At 36.8% G+C, this 18,245-nt stretch overlaps 1 protein-coding gene across 1 annotated transcript in view; it reads right to left on the bottom strand.

The window, feature by feature from the left end:
* The window catches only part of SYCP2 (synaptonemal complex protein 2), a 122,871-nt gene that overhangs the window by 63,199 nt on the left and 41,427 nt on the right, over positions 1-18,245 (bottom strand). Inside the window, exon 16 of the mRNA XM_027850368.1 lies at positions 13,248-13,400. Coding sequence (XP_027706169.1) covers positions 13,248-13,400 — 153 coding nt within the window. The remainder of the gene's footprint in view (positions 1-13,247; positions 13,401-18,245) is intronic.

The following is an 18,245-nucleotide window of genomic DNA, read 5'->3' as shown; positions in this document are numbered from 1 at the left end:
AAAAGACATACAAAATTCATTGATGAAAATGACTCCTTAAAGAGAAGAACAGGCCAAATGGAAAAAGAGGTACAAAAGCTCACTGAAGAAAATAATTCCTTAAAATTAGAATTGAGCAAGATGAAGTCAATGACTCCATGAGACATCAAGAAACAATTTTCAGAAGTCAGAGGCATGAAAAATGGAAGGAAATGTGAACTATCTCATTGGAAAAATATCCAGGAGAGATAAATTTAAGAATCATCATGAGACTATCTGAAAGTTACGATCAAAAGAAAGAGCCTGGAAATCATCTTTCAAGAAATTATCAAGGAAAACTGACCAGATATCCTGGAAACAGAGGGTAAAATAGAAACTGAAAGGGGACCACTTATCACCACCTGCAAGAAATACCCAAATGAAAACTCCCAGGAATATTATAGTCAAATTCCAGAGCTCTCAGGTCAAAGAGAAAATAGCAGCGAGAAAGAAATGATTCAAATATCATGGGGCCACAGTCAGGATCAAACAAGAGTTAACAGCTCCCATGTCAAAGCAATGAAAGGCTTGAAAATAATATTCCAGAAAGCAAAGGAGCTAGGATTACAATCAAGAAGAACTTATTCAGCAAAACTGAGTAATCCTTCAAGGGAAAAAAATACATTTATTGAAATAGAGGATTTTCAAACATTCCTGATGGAAAGACCAGAGTTGAATAAAATATCTAACTTTCAAATACAAGATTAAAACAAAACATAAAAAGTAAACACAAAAGAAAAATCATAAGGTTAAACTATTTAGATTCTTATATGGGAAGATGATATATGTAACTCCTAAAATCTTTATTAATATTAAGGCAATTAGAAAGAGCCTACATAGACAGAAGGTACAAGAGTGAGTCAATTATGTTGGGATAGTTGGTTTTTTTTTAAATGAATAGGTGAGAAAGAAGGATTGCCTTGGAGAAGGTGAAGGGAAAGGAAGAATTGGGAAAATTATCTCATATAAAAGATACATGCAAGAGCTTTTATAGTGAAGGGTAAAATGGAGTGAGGGAGGGTGGAGGAGGCCAGATAGCATTTGAACCTCACTTTCATCTAAATTTATTCAAAGAGGGAAAAAATATACACCCACACACACACACAACTGGGCATAGAAATCTATCTTACTCAACAGGAAAATGGGAGGGAAAGGGGATAGGAGAAAAGGAGGGATTATAAAAGGAAGGGCAGATTAGAGAAGACAGTTGTTAGAAGCAAAACACACTTTAGAGGAGAGACAGGATAAAAAGAGAGAGAGGGAAAAGGATAAACAGAAGAAAACAGGATGAAAGGAAATGCACAGTTAGTAATCATGACTATGAATGTGAATGATATGAACTCACACATAAAATAGAAGCAGATAGTAGAATGGATTTGAAACCAGACAATGTGTTGGTTATAAGAAACAGAGAGAGAAATGGACAGAATTAAAACAAGGGACTAGAGTAGAATCTACTGTGCTTCAGATGAACTAAAAAAGGCAGGGGTATATATCATGTATTCAAACAAAGCAAAAACAAAAATAGATCTAATTAAAAGAGATAAGTGAGGAAACTAAATCAAACTAAAAGGCACCATCGAAAATAAAGTAATGTCAATACTAAACATATAAGAATGAAATGACATAACATCCAAATTCTTTAAAAATACGTTAAATGAATTACAGGAGAAAAATAGATAGTAAAAACTATATTACAGTAGTGGTTTCCCTTCTCAGAGCTAGATAAATATAACCATAAAATAAAGAAGAAAGAAGTCAAATAGTTCAATAGAATTTTAGAAAAGTTAGGTATGATAGGCCTCTGGAGAAAACTGAAAGGGAATAGAAAGGAGTATACTCTTTCTCAGCTATACATGGTACCTTTACAAAAGCTGACCATGCACTAGGGCATCAAAACATTAAAAGCACAAACCATAATGCAATAAAAATTACATTCAATAAAGAGCTGTGGAAGAATAAATTAAAAATTTATTGTCAATCAATCTAATCCTAAAAATGAGTGGATCAAAGAACAAACCACAGAAATAATAATTTTATTAAAAAGAATAACAATGAGACAATATACCAAAATTTGTAGGATGCAGCCAAAGCAGTACTTAGAGGAATATATATGTGTATATATAGATATATATAGATATATATATATATCTATACATATATGCACCTGGGCATAGAAATCTATCTTACTCAACAGGGAAATGGGAGGGAAAGGGGATAAGATATATGGGTGTGTGTGTATATATATATATATATCTATACATACACACACACACACATAAATCAGTAAGAGAAATAAAGCACAGAATGAACTGGGTATGCAATTACAAACACTAGAAAAAAGAACAAATTAAAAATCCTCATTTAAACACCAAAATGGAAATCTTGAAAATTAATGCAGAATAAAATGAAAAATTAAAAAAACCATTAAACTAATATATAAAAACTAGGATCTGGTTATATGAAACAACAACAACAAAATAAATAAACCAGTGGTTAATTTGATTAAAAGAAAAAAAAAAGAAAAGCAAATTACTAGTATCAAAAATGAAAAGAGTAAATGCATCACCAATGAAGATGAAATTAAAGCAATTATTAGTTAGGCATTATTTTGCCCATTTATATGCCAGTAAAACTAATAATTGAAATGGATGAATTTTCCAAAAATATAAATTTCCCAAATTAACAGAAGAAGAAATAGAATATTTAAATAACCCTATCTTAGAAAAAGAAATTAAACAAGCCATCAATGAGCTCGCTAAGAAAAAATCTCCAGGACCAGATGCTTTTACAAGTGAATTCTACTAAATATTTAAGAACAATTAATCCCAATACTATATAAACTATCTGAAAAAATAAGTAAAGAAGGAGTCCTATCAAATTCCTTTTATGACACAAATACAGTCTTGATAAATAAGTCAAGGACAGCAAAAACAGAGAAAAAGCTATAGACTTGTTCCCTTAACAAATATTGATGTAAATTTTTTAAATAAAATACTAGCAAGGCCACTAAAGCAATACATTACAAAGGTCAAACACTATGACCAAGGTGGGATTTATACCAGGAATACAGGGCTGGTTCAGTATTAGGAAAACTATCAGGATAATTCACCACATCAATAACAAAACCAACAAAAATCTTATGATTATATCAACAGATGTAGAAAAAGCTTTTGATAAAATACAATACACATTCTTATTAAAAACACTAGAAAGCACAGGAGTAAATGGAGCCTTTCTTAGAATGATAAGTAGTATCTATCTAAAACAAAGATTAAGCATTTTCTATAATGAAGCCTTCACAATAAGATCAGTGGTGAAGCAAGGATGTCTAATATCACCAACTCTAATTCGGTATTGTATTAGAAATGCTAGCTATGGAAAAGACAAGAAAAAGAAATCAAAGAAATAAAAATAGGCAATGAGGAAACAAAACCATCACTCTTCACAGATGATATGATGGTATACTTAGAGAACCCTAAAGGACCAACTGAAAAACTAGTTGAAACAATTAACAACTTTAGCAAAGTTGCAGGACATAAAATAAACCCACATAAAACATCAGCATTTCTATATATTATCAACAAAAACCAGCAGGAAGAGATAGAGAAATTCCATTTAAAATAACTGCACACAATATAAAATATTTGGGAGTCTACCTGCCAAGACAAATCTAGGGACTACAGGAACACAATTACTAAACACTTTTCACACAAATAAAGACAGGGCTAAACAACTGTAGCAATATTAATTGCTAACAGGTAGGCTTAGACAACATATTAAAAATGACAATTCTACCTAAGTTAATTTACTTATTCAATGCCATACCAATCAAACTAGCAAAGAATTATTTTATAGAACAAGAATTCATCTGAAAGAACAAAAAGTCAAGAATATCAAGAGAATCAGTGAAAACAAAACTGTGAAGGATGGCAGCCTAGCAGTGCCAGATTTCAAATTATATTACAAAGCGGTAATCATCAAAACAATTTGGTACTGGCTAAGAAATTGAGTGGTAGATCAGTGGAACAGATTAGGTACACAATACATAGGAGTAGAGTGAGACTAAGAAAGAAAGGGAAGGATCAGGAAACTTACTATCTCACATAACTGCAATGCACAAGAATATACAGAGATGGAGAAAGGGGTGAGGTTGTTGGTGTCACTTGAACCTCATTTTCATCTGAACTGGTCAATGTAGAATAAACACAAACACACACACAAGTTTAGTGTATAAATGTATTCAACTCAACAGAGAAAGAGTTAATAGGGAGAGAATAACAGAAAGTAAATTAAGGGATGGAATATTCATAAGAAAAACACTCTAACCTCTGAGAGTAGATCATGAAAAGGGACTTGAAGAGATCAAATACAAAATGCTGTTTTAACATTCAAAATCCTTCATACCTTTCTAGTCTTCTTTCATCTTACTCCCTAACATGTACCCTTTGATCTATATCTATATCTACCTATCTATCTCTATAGTCATCATATAGTGATGCTGTCTTCCTGGCTGTTCTAGGAACAAGACATTCCATCTCTCAGCTCTAGGTATTTACTTTTAGCTGTCTAGCATACCTGGAACACTCTTCTTCTTCCACTCTACCTACTGACCTCCCTTGGTAGGTGCTTAATAAACATTGATTGATCGATTAAGAGCCTATCACTGGAATCTGGGCATGGGAAAGAGAAGGCCAGGGGGATGGAAGCAGATTGCATCAGACAAAGAGAACTGGTGCTAAGCATATTCCTTTTCCCTTATCACCCTCTTCTGCTTTATAAAGGAAGATGACATGAAAGATTAGTTGACAAGGGCAACAACACTGCCAGCAATTAGCAACCAAATGCCCACACCTTTTTTCAGCAGTCAGTGATTTAGTAGAGACTATAAAAATAGTCATGGGGGAAGACTTTTCATCCTATATTACAAATATAATCAATAGCCAACACTAAGTGAGCAAGGTAGGCTGAGCTGTCTGTGATACACTGAACTGGCAGAACTACTTTGCTACCCACCTTCTTAAGGATGAAGATTCCTTACTCAATTCCCTTTGAAGAATAGCTTATCCTTACAAGTTCAATGGGAGATTTCAGGGGAAAGGGGAAAAAAATGGCTGCTATTAGCTTCTACCCATCATCAAGGCTACCAGTTTATGTGCACCAGGATGATGTGATCCCAAGGATTCTCTTTCTCCCTTAAATCAGCTATCATCTATCTTAATGTTTAGCTCCTGGAGTCAAAAATCCCATTCTGAAAGTGCTAACTTGGATTTTATAGAAATAAACTCCAACACTGTGGTTGCTATCCCTTCCAGATTTTCATTCTCTACACCCAATATTCAGTATGCATTCAAACACAAATGACTGATAAGACAGCTATCTTTAAAATCCAACTCCCAGAAGCATAACAAAACCCCTAAAGATTAAAGGTGATAACCACTTAGGTTGCAGTCAGGAGAATGTGAAGATAGGTAAAAGTAGAAAGTAAATTAGGGCAGATGAATGAAGGAAAGGCCACTCTTTCCTTGAAAGCACAGGAGAAAAATCTCCAGTGTTGGTTTCACCAATAGGTGAAACCAGAAGCTTACAGATCTAATCAGTAATTCCAGTCCCTGAGTTGCCCTAAGCCCTGCACTCCAACATCTTTATTAAGTCTCCTAATACATACCAGGGGAAATTGTGACTTTTGGTGTGAGCTCAACTCCCTTAATTTCCTAAATTCCACATCTTTGCTTTTCTTGTGATAGTCACCTGTCTCTACTCAGCTCCATTTGCTCTATCTTTCTACTTTTTGCTCCCATCTTCAAGGTATAGTCTCCTGGGGGTAGACATGATATTGGGAAATTTTCCTCAAACTCCATAACATGAATTTCCTTTCTTTGTCTCAATCTCTTTGACTAAATGGAGAAATTGATGTGGTCAAGAAAGCATTATACAAAAGACTTAATTTTATTTGCAAGTGGTCACTCCTGCCTCCTTTAAGTCCTGGCTAGGACATTCAAAAGAAGTAATTCAGAAGTAGAAGGAGACTGATGAGGAAAAATGAAGAATAATAATGGAGAAGACTGCTTTTGGTCTAATATGCTTCATAGAAATGTATGTTCTAAGGTTATAGTGCTTAAATAAAAACTTGGACAAAAGACAAAGTAAGTCTCTGACTTTGTTAAGAGTTGAAAATACTGTTCCACTGGGTGACAAAAGAGGAGCAGTTCCTGTGGAATAGATGAATGTTAGACTGATACAAGGGATGAGGGGGGCTGTTAAATGACAAAACCATATGGTTGTCATATAACAATACAGTTGTAACTATCAATGTGTGCAAAAAAAAAGAATAGTGTCTTTGTTACTTAACACAATTTCTTCTGTTCAGGAAAAGAGGCAAAGATAGTGGATAAAGTGAGGTTAGAAGTGACACAAAAAAATCCCTGAATGGCCCCATGATGGTTAAAACAGCCTTGTAAGGTCCTAAACACATCTCTTCACCTCTAGGCCACTGAAACCGAAAGTCTGCTTTCATCAGAAAGTCATCAGAACCTCTTACACAGGAAAAAGGAATTTGGACCTAAAGTCAAGGAGGTTCATTGTGGGAAGAGGACCTATGGAGAACAGCCAAAGAAACTAAGATTTTTGCTTTTGCATTGCTTCAATCATGTTTTGATTGTATACAACTCTTTGTGACCCCATTTGGGGTTTTCTAGGCAAAGACAATGGATCAGTTTGCCATTTCCTTCTCCAGCTCATTTTACAGATGAGGAACTGAGGCAAACAGGGGTAAGTGACTTGCCCAGGGTCATACAGCTAGTAAGTGTCTGAGGCCAGATTTGAACTCAGGAAGATGAATCTTTCTGACTTCAGGGACAGCAATCTATCTACTGCAAACCTATCTGCCTCTCTTTTACTACAACCATGAAAAGATATATACCTGTATGTTAAATATACTCAAAAGAGGAATCTAGAACTGCTTCCTTAGAAGCTGAATTCCACCAGACTGGCATCAGGAAAAGAAGAAAAGGTTGAAGATGGAGGTTGCTCTGGGGTTTAAAGTTCCTAACTCTAACTCTAATAAGAGTGAACTCGTACTTCTCTAGGAAAGTTGTAGGTGTTACAAAGAAGAGTGACATGACACAAATACGTCCAGCAAATGTCTCTGGAATATTACTGTTGACTGAGCCTACCTCCAATCTGTTCAAAGTACTGTCAAAGTATTGTAGGTTGCAAGCTGGGGCTCAGTATCTTAAATACTCTGCCAATCCACACTTCCTATATAGAAGCTTATAGGAAGAAAATAGAGAATGATGCTGACAGAGAGCATCAAACATAAAGGTGGATCTAAGAAGTTTGACTGTGGTGATGGTGATTCAAATGTGTAAGGGATGAAAGGATTGCTTGAGGAAGAAACACAGTATGAGAAACAAATGTATTCCTAGCACATGAGTGTGATATGGGGTATCCCCAGACACATTATTCATCTTAGAGACTCTCAACCTTTTTGAGAGTGGTCTCAAATCTTTTGTTTGACATTTAAAGCCCTAAAATCTATCTTTTCAGGCTAATTACAAATAATTTTCCTTTATACACTTTATATTCTAGCTAAATTAGCCTACTTGTTATTCATTATACATGTCAATCTCCCACCTCTGTACTTTGACATATGCTGTTTCTCATGTCTAAAATGTTTATAACTCTTCCCCACTACCTTTCAAAACTCTTAGCTCCCTTCAAGGCTAAGCTCAAAAGCCATCATTTATAAGAGGCCTTTCCCACTTTTAGTACCATTCTAAAATAACTGTATTTATTTGGTATATATTTTATATTTACTTATTGATATATATGTTGTTTATCTCATCTAGAATATTAGTTCTTTAAGGCTGTTTTATTTTTGAATGTGTAACTAGAACAATGTCTGATGTGTAATAGCTGTTTAAATATGATTGCTGGGGGCAGAGCTAAGATGGCAGAGGGAAAGCAGTGACTTGCTAGAGCTCTCCCCCAAACCCTTCCAAATACCTATAAAAAATGGCTCTAAACAAATTCTAAAGCGGCAGAACCCACAAAAAGACATAGCAAAACAAATTTCCAGCCCAAGACAACCTGGATGGTTGATCAGAAAGGTATATCACGCTGGGCTCAGTTTGGCGTGGGCACGCAGGCCGCAGGACCCTGGAGCAGGCCTCAGAGGGCCGAATCGTGGGCAGCTGTGGCGGTTTCCAGACTTCTCAACCCATGAAGGCCAAAGACAACTTACAAGGTCAGTAGGAAAAGTCTGTGACTGTGGTGAGAGAGGAGCTAGGTCTCAGCTACAAGTCCCAAGCGTGAGCCTGGGGTGGCGGCTGCCTCCTGAGCTTCTGGCCCACAGACTAAGGGGGAATCGAGTGGCTGATCAGAGGGGGATTGCAGAGATCTCTTTGACAGTGCTGAGGCAGGAATCTCTTGCTTTGCCCGTGCCTGGATCTGGGTCACAGTTCTGAGGGGCAGTCCTAGGGCAAGGAGGAGTGCTGACATGGTAGAGAGGAAACACCTCACCCCTTATCATACCACCTTGGAAGAACTGAAAATTTACAGGTCCCTAGAAGTATCTCTGAAAACAGCTGTACAAACCCCCGAAGCTTAGGACAGTACATTCTCCATATTGGAAGCAGACTCTTACCTTAACAAAGAGTTTAAAACTCAAGTAATTGGCTGGGATCATGAGTAAGCAGCGCAAAAAATGTCAGACTATATTTTCTTACTTTGGTGACAAAGAAGATCAAAACATACAACCAGAAGAAGACAATGAAGCCAAAGCTCCTAAATCCAAAACCTCCAAAAAGAATGTGAATCAGTCCCAGGCCTTGGAAGAGCTCAAAAGGGATTTTGAGAAGCAAGTAAGAGAAGGAGAGGAAAAGCTGAGAGTTTTGCAAGAAAATCATGAAAAAACAAGTCAACAGCTTGCTAAAGGAGACCCAAAAAAATACTGAAGAAAATAACACCTTAAAAAATAGCCTAACCCAAATGGCAAAAGAGGTCCAAAAAGTCAATGAGGAGAAGAATGCCCTAAAAAGCAAAATTGGACAAATGGAAAAGGAAATCCAAAAGATTACTGAAGAAAATACTTCCTTAAAAATTAGAACAGAGCAATTGGAAGCTAGTGACTTTATGAGAAATCAAGACACTGTAAAACAAATCCAAAAGAATGAAAAATTAGAAATCAATGTGAAATATCTCATTGGAAAAACAACTGACCTGGAAAATAGATCCAGGAGAGAGAATTTTAATAGTATTGGACTATCTGAAAGCCATGATCAAAAAAAGAGCCTAGACATCATCTAGAGATCCCCAAAGGAAAACTCCTAGAAATATTGTAGCCAAATTCCAGAGTTCACACTTCAAGGAGAAAATACTACAAGCATCCAGAAAAAAACAATTCAAGTATTGTGGAAACACAATCAGGATAACATAAGATTTAGCAGCTTCTACATTAAGGGACCACAGGGCATGGAATATAATATTCCAGAGGGCAAAGGAGATAGGATTACAACCAAGAATCACCTACCCAGCAAAACTGAGGATAATCCTTCAAGGGGAAAACAGTCATTCAGTGAAATAGAGGACTTTCAAGCATTCTTGATGAAAAGAGCTGAAGAGAAAATTTGACTTTCAAATACAAGACTCAAGTGGAACATGAAGAGGTAAACAGGAAAGAGAAGTAATAAGAGACTTATTAAGGTTGAACTGTATACATGCCTGCATGAAAAGATGATATTTGTAACTCATGAGACCTTTGTCAGTATTAGGGTAGTTGGAGAATAAAAATTATATGTATGTATATATGGATAGATAGATAGACAGATAGATAGATAGACAGAGGGCACAGGGTGAGTTAAAGATGAAGGAGTCATATCTGGAGAATTAAATTAAGGGTGAGAGAGGATTATACTAGAAGGAGAAAGGGAGAGGAAGAATGGGGCAAATTATTTCACAAAAAAAAAACCAGAAAAGAAAAGGCTCTTACAGTGGAGGGGAAACGGAGGAAAGTGAGAGGGAATGAGTGAATCTTATTCTCACAGGATTTGACTTAAGGAGGGAATAACATACACATTCAATTGGGTATGGAAATCTGTCTTACCCTACAGAAAAATAGGGGGGGAAGGGGACAAGGGAGTAGGGGGATGATAGAGAGGAGGGCAAACTGGGAAAGTGGGTAATCAGAAGCAAATACTTCTGAGAAGGGCCAGGTTCAAAAGAAAGAATAGAATAAATGGGGGGAGCAGGATAGGATTAAGGGAAATAGAGTTAGTTTTTCACAGCATGTCTACTATGGAAGTGTTTTGCATAACTGCACACGTATAACCTATATTGAGTTGCTTGCCTTTTCAGTGAGGGGGGATGGGGAGGGAGGAAGGGAGAACATTTGGAACCCAAAGTTTTAAAAACACACATTTAAAAAAATTGTTTTCACATGCAACTGGGAAATAAGAAATACAGGAAATGGGGTACAGAAATCTATCCTGCCCTACAGGAAAATAGAAGGGGAAGGGGATAGGAGAAGGGGGGGAGAGATAGAAGGGAAGGCAGACTAGGGGAAGGGGTATTCAGAATGCATGCCATCTTGGGGTGGGGGGAGGGGTGAGATGGGGTGAAAATTTGGAACTCAAAATCTTGCGGAAGTAAATGCTGAAAACTAAAAATAAATAAATTTATTAATAAAAAATAATAAAATAAAATAAAATAAAAATGATTGCTGAGTTATAATCAGTAACTTTGATAGGCTTATTTCTTCTTAGCATGGTGGATCAATATATGATATCACTACTTCAAGACACCCTGGAGACAGGGGTGGAGAACCTGCAGCCTTGAAGCCACATGTGGCTTTATATACATATACATACACACACACACACACACACACACACACACACACACTTATGTCTAATGGTAGCCATCTCTAGGACGGGGTGGGAGAGTGTGTAGAAAAAAAGAGAAGAAAAAAATAAATTTACATGATAATTTTCTTGTAAATTTGAAAGGAATAGCAAGTTATGCTTAGTAGCTTTGCAATTTTATGTATAATTATCTTTTTTATTGTATTATGTTATAGAAATACTTATTTTATTCCATAAATATGTATTAATATCAAAAAGAAAAAAAAGAATATAAGCTCTTTGAGAGAAGAGACTATTTTTTGTATTTATAACCCCATTGCTTGAAACAAAGTAAATAAAATCAAAACTGAGTATACTGGCCGCACGCCGACCTTCTGCCAGCCGTGCGCCAGTACCTACTTCTCTTATAAGAAGCACACTACCAGAGTCTTACCCACACCTGGGTCTTCGGTCCTCAGCCGGATCACCACACAGAGACGAGCCATCGGGAGGTGCCAACACCAGAGCTTTATTCAGAGGCCAACACAGCAAACCATCATAGCAAGCCCAAGCAGCAAGGCCAGAGCAACAGGGCAGGAGCCAGGGGAGAGCGCACCTGTGATCTGACCACGCTTGTTCCTAAGTACCTACCTAGCCCCTCCTCCCCAGCCCGCTACTAGCCAATGATTGTAGGGTCAGATACCGGAAGGGGCTGTCTGAGTTTAGCACACCAAGGGGGAGGGAGTGACGTAGGAGGCCAGGATTGGATACAGGAAGGAGGCATCTGGGATTGACGCATAGACAAGAGTATGTGACCTAGGAAGTCAGGCTCAGACACCGGGAGGAGGGGTCTGGGTCAGTGCTGCACAAAGGGACCCAGGAAGTCAGGAAGGTCACAAGAGGCATCTGGGGATGATGTTGCATATAGGGAGGGGACTAAGCAGAGGGAACTCAGTCCTCTGCCATCCCACTCCCACGTGGCACCGCCCCTTGCCTCAGGAGCTCAAGCTCGGCTACTTCCTTGCACCCAGCTTATCTCATAGCACTGCCCAATTGCCTCAGGGCTTCTCCGATCCAGCCCATCCCAGTACACAGGACTCTGCCTACCACAGCCCCTGCCTCGACTTCCAAAATACCCAGATCCTACCCTACCCTTGCCACAGCGCTCAACCTGGTAGCTGCCAACATCAGACAGTCCCTCACACTGAGAGTTGTGTCAGCCCAATACATACCAAAAAGAGATACTGATATCATTGGGTAGCGTGGTCCATGCCAGCCCACAGCATGAGGACTATGAGTTACAACTTATATGTCACATTGCTTTCAAATAGGGTTACAATAAAGGGGCCATCTCCAGTTGTCCTGATCTATATCTGGCCACTGGACCCAGCTGGCTCTGGAGGACAGAGTGAGGCTGGTGACTTTGTACAGCCCTCCCTCACTTAAATCCAATTTACTTGCAAGTCATGCCATCACTTTCCTGATATCATGGTCCTCTTCGAGAACAAAGGACAAACAAATGACAGAGGAGACAAAGACAAAATCTTTCCTAAGCCATCACTGCTCTGACACTTATAAATCACGTGTTAGAGTACAATAACAACTTTTTCCACAATTACGGCTAGCACCCTATTTTATATTGTTTACAAATATAGTAAACATTAAAGACTTACTTTATGAAAACAAATGAAATATCTAGTTATAAAATCTTTTGAAAGAGACTTTCATTTTAACAAGATTTGAAAATATTGAAATGCTTGCATGCTAATTAAGACATATTAGGAATATTATTATGCTATAAGAAATGATGAGCAGGAGGACTTCAGAAAAATCTGGAAAGACTTATATGAAATGATGCTGAGTGAAGTGAGCAGAACCAGAAGAACACTGTATACAGTAAGAGCCACACTGTGTGATGACTAACTTTGTTAGACTTATCTCTTCTTAGCAATGCAAGGATCTAAGACAACTCCAAAAGACTCATGATGGAAAATGCTATCCACATTCTAGAAAAAGAACGTTGGAGTCTGAATGCAGATTGAAGCATATTATTTGCTCTTTCTCTTTTTTTGGTTTTTCTTTCTCGTGGTTTCTCCCATTGGTCCTAATTCTTCTTTACAACATGACTAATGTGAAAATAGGTTTAAAATAAATGTATATGTAGAGCTTATATCAAATTGAATGCTATCTTTGGGTATTGGGAAAGGAGGGATGGGGAGAAAACTTGGAACTCAAAATCTTATGGAAGTGAATGTTGAAAACTAAAAGTAATTAAATAATTTTTAAAAAGACATTAAAACACAATTAGAATATCATTTCTAATTTAATACACAACAGTAATGTGATCAATGGTAATTTTATGAACATTTGCATTTATATCAGTCTTACCTGAAAACAAGTATTTCTACTGTCCTGTTTATTAGCATTATGGGTCATATCTTTTAGATTTACAAAAAATTGTTGTTTCCTGTTAGGTTTTTCATTCACACTAAAAAAATTTTCTTTTTTGGCAGGTGAACTTTGATTTTCTGGTACTAGAATCTATTCAGAGAATTTGGAAAATAATACAAAATAATGTAAGGCTTACAGGTAGATTTTAAACAACAATAACTGGATTTTCAAACATTCATTTAACACACAAATTTAGATACAGCTTCACACATATTTATTAATGTTAATTGTTTTCCATTCCTATCTATCCAATTTTCTTATAATTCTCATAATTCTTATCATGAGAACATAAACAATGGCAAACAATATTAAGCTGTGCTTAGATAAATAATTAGCTTGACATTTGCACTTAACTTGTCAACTAAATTTACTGATAATTTCAGCAGAAAGATGTCAAACAAATCACTTGGATTTTTCTATACTAAACCGCCAGTTGTTTGATTCCTTCTACCTCACCCTCAACTGGTTGCCTGTCATCATACAGAAACGGCCTCAAAGTTTCCCTGTGGATATAGATAACAAGGAAAACCACACCAAAAAGGTGGGGTGGGATGGGTGAGGAAGAAGCTCAATGTTAAAAGGAGTGTTACACAATCTCACTGATGGAAACAACCTGATAGTTAAATTTTTTTTTTGGTAGTTGTAAACTAGTAAAATCCCTACCTGAACAGGAAACTCCCTCCTTCAACAAGATACTCATCAGTCTGTTTTCTCCTTGAAAACTTCTAGTGACAACTAACTCACTACTTCCCAAGACAGTCCATTTCCTCTTTTGGATACCTCTAACTTATTTGAAATTTTTTTGTTTGTTTGTTTGTTTTTTACCTACAAAGAATTGAAATCTGCCTCTATGAAACTTCTATTCATTGCTGCTGATTCTGTCCTCTAAGTCCAAGCAAAGCTTAATCCTTCTGAAATCCTGCAGTCTTTCAAATACCTGAAGATAACTTAACTTGCCCTACCCAAGTCTCCTCTACTCCATATTTAAGATTCCTCAGATCTTCCAATGTCAAATGGCATACTGTAGTCTCTAGTCTCCTTAACACTGCAGTTATCTTCTTCAAGACACTCACCAGTTTGACAATGCTCTTCCTAAAATATGTCAATCTGAATTGAGTACAATACTCCAGACCCGGTGTGAGGAATGGCTTCCTTGCTTTGAATCTTCTTTCTGTCAAAATGAAGACTAAGACTGCCTTCCACATCACATTGTTGAGTCATATTAAGTTTGCCATCCACTAAAGTCCATTATCCTCTTTCACCCAAAATTTGTCCAGTCACACTATTCTCATACTGTATTTGTATAGCTGATTTTTTTAAACTGTAGGACTTTATATTTACCTATATTGAATTTTAATGAGATTCATTCCATTATTATAGCTTGTCCAGAATTTTCAGGATCCTATTCTCATTCAATACATTAACTATTCCTCTCAGCTTTGTATTATTTACCAATTTGGTTATCATGATATACTTTCATCTAAGTTATTGATGAAAATGTTGAGTAATTCAGGGTCAAATACAGATTCCTGGGAAGCAGTATAGCATAATGGTATTCAATGGACTTGATACCAAGAGGACATGAGTACAAGTCCTAGTTCCAATATTTACTAGTTATCTGACTGGTCAAGTCACTTAATCTCTCTGAGTTTCAGATTCATTACCTATAAAATTGGGATAATAATGCATATTTTTCCTATAAGGCTTGTTTTGAAAATGTGAATTTGTTTCAACACAACTGATACATAGGGAACAATTTGAGTGTAATGTGAATTTTGAGTTTGCTTATACAGAATTTATTCTGGGAGAAATAGCAAAAATGCAGAAAACTGTACCACTTTACACGTCAAAAGCTGTAACCGTTCAGATTCCCACATCCCCCTTTTTCAGGGTAAAAACTTCATATTTATTGTATATCTTCTGGTGCAATAGGGGATGGGGACAGCTAGGTGGCACAGCGGATACAGCACCAGCCCTGAAGTCAGGAGGACCTGAGTTCAAATCCAGCCTTGGACCAACACTTGACACTTAATAGCTGTGTGACCCTGGGCAAGTCACTTAACCCCAATTGCCTAAAAACTAAAAAAAAAAAAAAAGAGAAGCTGTGGATAGAGAAGGGCTAGTCCAAAATTTTCTCTCCTTTCCACCATTCCCCCACCCAGCCCCTAGTTTGAGTCTGCTCATCGATCTAAAGACTTTGTCAGATAGGTCCCCTTGGAAACTCAGGTACAAGTGAGCAGCAGCCTAAGGTCTCTGACAGCCTGAGATCACAAACACTGCTACTACTTATTATAATAATTATTTATTTCTTAACCATTTAATATGTATAAAACTGCATTACTATCTTCGTTAAAATTCCTATTTTTGTGTCACTAATGAAGTCTTTGAGTGTTGTACCCCAATTCAATTTTTCTCATAGGCCCTGTGGTTTTATTGGATAATTTTGCATTGTACTTTTTGGGAACACATATATTACATTACAGCAGAAATGACAGTATTTGGACTACCAACCTTAGCCTCTGAAAACAAAAAGTTACTGTGAGGAAAATGCTCTGTAACATTAAAGCACTATATAAATGTGAATTATAATTACAATCAACATCCCTGCTCACTAGGTCCACTAAGAACTTCCCTCCAGTTTGACACTGATGTATTAATCTTTACTCTTTGTTTATGATTATTCTACTAGTTTTGAATTCACCTAACTGCACTATCTTTCAGCCTACAGATTCTATCTTATCTGTAAATATGTCAACCTTTTCATCTTATCCATGGGAAATCAAATTTTAAAGTTTTTATTGACATAAATTAGTTCTTTCATACTTTTACTGCCACATGAAGTTTTTGGTCTATTATGAAACCTTTTAAAACTTAAAATGATTTGGTCTATTCATGGGAAACTATTACCTTAATGCCTTGACTGCTATTCTTGCCCTGATGATCCCCAATTATGAATAACTAGTACTGTTCAATGGAGGCATAAAACTGTGCTGACTGGGTCTGCTCATTTTTATTCTATCTAAACTCTCCAGGGTACTTATTAATTTATATTTCTAGATTCCAAAGGAAAGGATCGTGTCCCTAAAAGGGACTAGGGAGAGACTGGAGTCTAAAAAGGAGAAATAAATTATAAAGATGAATTAGATGGCTTTGGATATATGGAGAAGTCCAGAGGCTAAATCTGTAGAGGTGAAATTTTGGTGTACTTGAAGAAGATGATATCTAGCTAAAAGAAAAGGAGGCTTTTATCTGGAGGACTCAATCTGAGGGAACAAAAAGGACTGAGGAAAAAGACCCAATGAGGCTTTACAAAGGAACGGACTAAGGAAAAAAGGCATTACTGTTGATGAGTAATGGCTCCCTGCTTAAGGGGGATGAGACAGTTATTTTTCAATTTGGTATGCTATTAGAAAGGGAGGTCTGTTGTTTTTTGATTAGAGAAAGGCAAATTAGAACAGCTCCGAAGCACTGCCTCACACCTATCAGAAATGACAAATGTTGGAGAGGTCGAGGGAAAAATAGGTATGCTAATGAACTCCTGGTGGAGCAGTGAACTGGTCCAAATTATTCTTTAGAATAATTTGGAACCAAGTGCAAAGGGCTACAAAATTCTTTGACCAAACAACACCACTACTAGGTCAGTGTCCCAAAGAGATCAAAGAAAAAGAAAAAGGATCTATATGTACAAAAATATTTATAGCAGCTCCTTTTGTGGTGGCAAAGAATTCAAAATCAGGGAGATACTCATCAACTGGGGACTGGCTGAATAAGTTGTTGGCATGTGATTGTGATGGAGCAGTATTGTGCTATAAGAAATGATGAGAGTGGAGTTCAAAAAATAAAGACCTACATGAACTGATGCAAAGTGAAGTGAGAAGAACTGGGAGATCACTGTGCCCAGTAATAGTAATGTTGTAATGATGATCTACTATGAAAAATCCGACCACTCTGATCAACACAATGATCCAATACAATTCCAAAGGATTCATGATGGAAAAAATAATATTCATCTCCAGAGAGAACTGATGAACTCTTAGAGCAAACTGAAGTATAATTTTCTCACTTTCTTTATTTTTCTTACTTTTTCTGAAATATGGTTGATATGGAAGTATGTTCTACATGATTTAACTTGCATAATTGATATCATATTGTTTGCCTTCTCAATGGGTGTGGGAGGGAGAGAAAGAATTTGGAATTTAAACTTTAAAAAGAAAAGAATGTTAAAAATAAACTTTTTTTAATTAAAAAAAAAAGAACTGATGTAGCAATTTCTGAAGGCAAAATAGAAAAGTCAAGACTCACAGGAGTAGGGAACCTGCAGCCTCAAAGCCACATGTTGCCTTCTAGGTCCTTGGGTGCAGCCTTTTGACTGAGTCCACGTTTTGCAGAACAAATTATTTTATTAAGGGGATTTGTTCTGTGAAGTTTGGATTCAATCAAGGTGCTGCATTTGAGGACCTAGAAGGCCACAAGTGACCTCAAGACCACAAGTTCTCCAGTCTTGGTGCAGAGAAATACAGCCTGATGGGAAACAAAGAGGAAAAAACAATTCTTACTTATAACAAGCTTACATTCTAATGGAAAATACAAATAAAAATAAAACATATAAAACATAAATGTAAAGCTAATAAATAGAAATATATACAAAGTAATCCAATATAAGGTAGTCTGAGAGGGAGGACACTAGGGGTTGGGAGAATCAGAATAGGCTTTATGCAGAATATGATATATGAACTGTGTCTTAAAGGGAAAAGAGGAACTCTATGAGGCAGAGGTAAGGATGGAGTGCATTTCAAATACATGAGATAATCAGTGCAAAGGAATGGAAACAGGAAATGGAGTGTCCTGTGTGAGGAACAATGATAAGGCCAATTTGCATGGATTACTCTGTGTGTGTGTGTGTGTGTGTGTGTGTGTGTGTGTGTGTGTGTGTGT

Source organism: Vombatus ursinus, unplaced genomic scaffold (assembly GCF_900497805.2).
Source record: "Vombatus ursinus unplaced genomic scaffold, bare-nosed wombat genome assembly UNPS02000580.1, whole genome shotgun sequence".
Lineage (NCBI taxonomy): Eukaryota > Metazoa > Chordata > Mammalia > Diprotodontia > Vombatidae > Vombatus > Vombatus ursinus.
The sequence above is the reverse complement of the archived record's forward strand: the minus strand, read 5'-3'. Positions and strand labels throughout refer to the sequence as shown.